The 5,926-nt window shown below is 43.1% G+C and overlaps 1 protein-coding gene across 1 annotated transcript; it reads right to left on the bottom strand.

Moving 5' to 3' along the window:
* Window positions 1-1,279: 1,279 nt before the first annotated feature.
* On the bottom strand, window positions 1,280-4,873 carry LOC123102057 (receptor-like protein EIX1). Its single transcript, XM_044523333.1, has one exon. The coding sequence runs from the start codon at window positions 4,871-4,873 to the stop codon at window positions 1,922-1,924; it is 2,952 nt and encodes a 983-aa protein (XP_044379268.1). The 3' UTR covers window positions 1,280-1,921.
* Between the last annotated feature and the right edge of the window lie 1,053 nt (window positions 4,874-5,926).

Below are 5,926 nucleotides of genomic sequence, written 5' to 3'. Positions count from 1 at the left end.
AAGCACCTAGAGCATGGTACTCCAGGTTGAGTATGCAATTGAAACATCTTGGTTTTATTGCATCAAAGGCTGACACGTCTCTCTTTATATATAACAAGGCAGATACTGTTATTTTTGTGCTCATATATGTTGATGATATTATAGTTGCAAGTTCTTCAAAGAATGCGACTGATGCTCTTTTGCGTGACCTGAGTTCAGAATTTGCCTTAAAGGATCTTGGTGATTTGAACTTCTTTCTAAGTTAAGAAGGTTCAAGATGGCATAATGTTGAAACAGGAAAAATATGCCACTGAACTTTTGGCTCGGATGGGAATGAAGGACTGCAAACCTTCACCTACACCATTATCCTCTTCAGAACAATTGTCAGCACATGAAGGAGAGCCCCTTAAAGAGGAAGAAAGCACTAGATACAGAAGTGTGGTTGGAGCTTTGCAATACTTAACCTTGACACGACCAGATATTTCATTTGCTGTTAACAAAGTATGTCAATATCTGCATGCTCCTACCTCAGTTTATTGGACAGCTGTTAAGAGAATCATACGGTATCTTAAGCACACTGTAGGATTGGGACTACAAATCAGACGTTCAAATTCTACACTTGTTAGTGCTTTCTCTGATGCAGATTGGGCAGGTTGCAGTGATGATAGAAAATCAACAGGAGGTTTTGCTATTTTCTTTGGTTCTAATCTTATTTCATGGAGTGCCAGGAAACAAGCAACTGTGTCAAGGTCAAGTACTGAAGCTGAATACAAGTCATTGGCAAATGCTCCTGCTGAAATTATTTGGCTTGAATCTTTGCTTGAGGAATTGGGAGTGAAGCAACGTCGTATCTCATGTCTATGGTGTGACAATTTGGGTGCTACTTATTTGAGTGCTAATCCAGTCTTTCATGCCAGAACTAAGCATATTGAGATAGACTTTCACTTTGTACGAAAAAGGGTTGCTGAGAAGAAGTTGAAGCTACGCTTTATTCCATCCAAGGATCAAGTGGCAGATGGGTTTACTAAAGCTCTTTCAGCAAAACCGTTTGAGGAGTTTAAGAAAAATTTAAATATAGGGTAGTTTAGATTAAGGGAGGCTGTTAGAATACCGTTTAACCTTCTGTAATCTAACCTTCCCTCTATCTCTTCTTCTCGTTTCCTATTCTGATTCCTCATGTATCGATGAGTCTTAGTGATCATCGTAGACTTGTACGTCACGACAGGGGCTGTTCCTGTCTTCCATAAATAAACACACGCGGCTCCCATCGGGAGTAGGAACGCTTCCACCACATCTTACAAAAGGATCAATGACCTGAACACAAACACAAAGGTATCATCGCTTCAAAATCTGCAGCCTCTGAGATTGCATGTACATCAAAATAGCAGACAATAGAAACATTCAGCAAACTGCAATACCCACACGATCGAAAGCTGACACGGTCGACGGGTTCTTGTGCTACGACCCCGACACCATCTGCCTCATGCTAAGGAGAGAGCAACGGCGTCTCATCATCGGCATCCACGCTGACAACGAAAGGATCTGGATGATATAGGTGGACACGAGGAAGAAGGCGCTGCGATCCTTCGCCCGATATGCCAGCCAGGGCAACAAGGACGGCACGCCCATGACTGGTCACTTTAACCTGATTGGCTTCTTGCCTAGTGAGGTCTCCAAGTACCTGCCTACCTGCTGAACCAGCACGTATTACATCAAGCAACATTATTTAAGCGACTAGATTCTGTATTAGTCCATACCCACACGTCTTACAATACAAGTACTTTGCCCCCTCAAACCACCCGAAGTGTTTATCATGAAAAGAACTTATCATGGATATATTTATGCTAATACATACTACATGCAATAATTATCATACTTGCTTCTTCTATGATGTCACCGCCGGATCATCACATGGCATTCTCCATGGACGGCACGCGACATGTCAGAGCCCCACCACAAGTCCCAGCACAAGGCCGAAATAAAAGGTTAGTGGAACAAGCTCTTGCTTGCTGCTTCCGACGTCACCATGAATGATGGAAGAATTATTTCCTGAACAACTTCTGCTGAGAGGAGGCCCACAAAGCCCGCTGTTGCCGATGTATATGTTGTCCGAGATGAGGGTGTCAAGTTGCGGGCCAGAAGGTATCCTTCCGGACAAATTGTTGTAGGACAGGTTAAGGGCGGACAAATACGTCAGGCTTGACAAGCTCCATGGGATTTCACCAGAGAGCTTGTTCTCAGAGAGGTCGAGCGATTCCAGTGACCGCATGGCCCCGATCATGTTTGGGATTTGTCCGCTCAATTTGTTCGATGACAGGTTCAAATTCATGAGCTCGGCAAGGGAAGTGATGTGTGTAGGGATTTCACCGGTCAAGGAGTTGTCTGATAGATCGATGCTCACAACATAAACAATTGCTCCACCATATAAAAGTTGATGTCCTTTTGTTACTACTGGCAATATTTCTCCCAGGTGACCAGCTCCCATCTCGCCAATGCGCGCGGATGCATTATATGTGTCATATATACCCATGAATTCCTTTTGTATCCTTCTCATAAATGTCAGGTTTGATAGATGCCAAGGTATTGCACCAGAGAAATTATTGGCTGATAGATCCAAGTATTGAAGATTCCTGAGCCTTGTTACTTCGACCGGAATATTATCACAAAATGCATTGTGGCACAGTAGTACAAATCTTAATTTCCCCAGATCTCCTATCCATGTAGGCAATCTTCCAGACAACTTATTCCATGCAAGGTCCAAAAACACCATAGCAGTGTTGTTCTGCAAAAATGTTGGGAATTTTCCTGATAAACTGTTGTTACTGAGCAGAAGAAACTGTAGTTTTTTGATGTCAAAACATTGAGGAATTTCACCCTCCAAAAAATTGTTTGACAAATCCAGATACACTAACTGTTGCAGTTTGCAAATAGATTCGGGAATGTACCCACCAATTCGATTTGAATAGACAATCAAGATTTGAAGTCGGGAGGCTTCAAAATTGGATGGTATTACTCCTGAAAAGTTATTATTGGAGATGTCTAACCAAGTAATATTTGCAGGCAACGAAGGCATTGACCCGGTGAGCCGGTTTGAACCTAGGTGGAGTTTTTCCAAAGCCATGCCATCCAGATGTGCTGGCAAGGTGCCACTTATTTGGTTGTTAGAGATGTCGAGATCAGTTGCCCGTGAAAATGTATACCAGAACCAATCAGGAAATTTGTCCACTAAACCAGTGTTTGAAATGTTAAGTGAATCGATTCCCCGCAGCTGCTGAAGCCAAGCTGGAAATAAAGGCCCTATTTGGCAAGATGCAAAATCTCCAGACTGTAGCCTAAAGGGAGAAAGCCAATCTGAATCCAGTGCAATCTTCAAATTATTGGAAGACAAGTCTATTTTCTTTAAACTTTTTAAATTTGCAAAGTGTCCTTCTGTGATTGCACCACCAAGTCTGTTGTTGCTTAGTCTTAGAGAAACCAGATTCTTCAGAGAAGAAATTTCAGTTGGTACGTTCCCGTTGAGTTGATTCCAGCTGAGATCAAGGATGGCTAGACGGGTCAAATTCCAAAGCCCTGGCGGTATAGGTCCAGCAAGGTTGTTTCTGGACAGGTCAAGCATGCTCAAGCTGCTGAATTCCCCTATAAAATTTGGCAAGGTCCTGATGAAATTGTTTTCACTGAAATGCAGCTCTAGCAACTTTTCCTGTGCGCATTCCGGCAACCCCTCCATCACCGCCACTATATTTCCATTCATAACATTTTTAGAGAGGTCGAGGATTTCCAAGCAGCAAAGGTTTTTAAGAAGACTTTGAAGGTTTTCAGTCTTATTCAAATTGTTGAATGCCAAATCAAGTACCTTGAGTGATGTCATGTTTCCTAGTGCATCCGGAAAATTTCCAAATAACTGAGTCGCACGAAGGCTGAGATATTTGAGGCTCGTCACTTTCCAAAACCAACTTGATGCAATTGAGTGGCCTAGATTATTCGAGGACAAATCAAGCTTCTCAAGTTTTGTGAGGTTAAGGTAGGGAAGCGATTGACTTGCAGTATCAAGTGAGCATCCAGCAAGATTGATAACTCTCAGTGATGGAATCATATTCAAGGGACGAGGCCAGTCAGCTATCCTTGAGAGATTTATTGTGCTCATACTAAGATACCGCAGCGAGGGTAGCTTTGCTAACCAAGTGATGTCCGCTGAGTACATCCCGGAATAACCCTCGCCAAGGTCAAGATGTTGCAACTTAGACAAGTTACCAAGCTGAGAAGGAACTCCACCGGTAAATGGAATGCCAGAGAGGTTAAGGTATCTCAAGTTATCCATGGATCCCAAAAACTGAGGAATATGGCTATTTGGCCCTAGCAAACAGTTCATGCTAAGATCCATGTGCTCTAGATTCTTCAAGGAAAGCAGAGAGGGACTTATCTTGCCGAACAATGAATTGGCATCATCACACCCATTGTAGTTATAGGCGTCAGGGCCCGGAAACGTATTGCGAAGGTGAAGCTTGATGACATGGCCTGTTCGGTTGCTGCAGCTGATGCCCCTCCACCGACAGCAATCATACCCTTCCCACGAGGCGAGGATATCAGCGCCGTCACTTGTGATCCCCTTCTGGAAGGCAAGCAAGGCGGCCCTCTCGGCAGGGATGCAGCCACCGCCATGGGCATACTGGGGTTGTAGTGCTAGTGCATGCACCACTTGTGAAAATGAAGTGATGCTTAGGATGATGAGGGTGACCAAGAGATTGGTTGTGCGATACATCTTGGATGAACAAGAACTAGATATCTGGGGAAGCATATGCACTAGAGTTATACTACCAGAGATCTTTAAGCCAACCCCATGTAGTCTATGGTCAAAGTCCCAGTCCCAGTCTTTCAGGGTTTCAAGAAGACCCATTCAATGAAGTCTGCTCATACAATTCTGTGGCCACACTTTGATGGGAGTTACCAGCCACAAGACTAGTTGACTGTCAAAGTCACTCAATTATGCTCAAAGATTCCTGGAAGAAAAGCCCTGCTAGCGACACACATCAGAAGAACCAGGCTGACAATAAATCTACAGAGAGAAAGGAGGAACAGGGGGTTTACTATGCCCCTTGTATGAACTTTCAGGCATAACCCCCCTTTCTCATCACCGATCCTTAGTAAAAAAAATTATAGTTGTATGAGATGTGAGCATAAAAATCTACTCCCTCCGTATCAAAATATAAGACGTTTTTGTAGTTCAAATTGAACTGCAAAAACATCTTATATTTTGGTACAGAGGTAGTATAAAGGATTACACCCATGTTCCATCTACCGGTGAATACCCTATGCATACGAGCATGTGGACTGCCATATCAAAACAAATTATGTTAAAGCAATGATTAGTGAAGTCTAGACATGATTGGAAGTAATATATATTTGCCTACAGTCATGTTTGTTTGTGATATAAGTACGGCCGAGTCCATTTTCTACTCATACACACTAGATCTGTATGTTACTAGTAGTATTTAGCTATGTACCTGAGCCATACTACCAGAGATGTTTGGCCATACTACTAGCCCCGCGGAGTCTACCGTCAAAGTCCCAGTCCATCAGGGGTTCAAGGAGACCCACTCAAACAAGTCTGATTCATACAAATTTGTGGCCAGACTGTGATGGGAGTTAGGCAGCCACTAGACTAGTTGCCTGCCTGCCTGCAACCACACGGTACAGTCGAAGCCACTTGGTTCTGCTGTATATGCACGGTGCACTCTGTACCAGAGCAGGCGTAAACATTCCAGCTGGCTGGTTAGTATTCAACTAAATTCCTTTTTGACAATGTGCTGAAACTCTGGAGATTTCAGTTTCAAACAACATATGACAGCAAAATTTGTAAATAGCTAAAGACCGTGGCAGGATGAGCCAGGTTGAGTTTACAAAAATGAAAGTAGGCACCAAAGTAAAAAAAACAAAAGAAATAGGTGAT

This window comes from Triticum aestivum, chromosome 5A (assembly GCF_018294505.1).
Source record: "Triticum aestivum cultivar Chinese Spring chromosome 5A, IWGSC CS RefSeq v2.1, whole genome shotgun sequence".
Classification (NCBI taxonomy): Eukaryota; Viridiplantae; Streptophyta; class Magnoliopsida; order Poales; family Poaceae; genus Triticum; species Triticum aestivum.
This window is presented reverse-complemented; position numbering and strand designations above follow the sequence as displayed.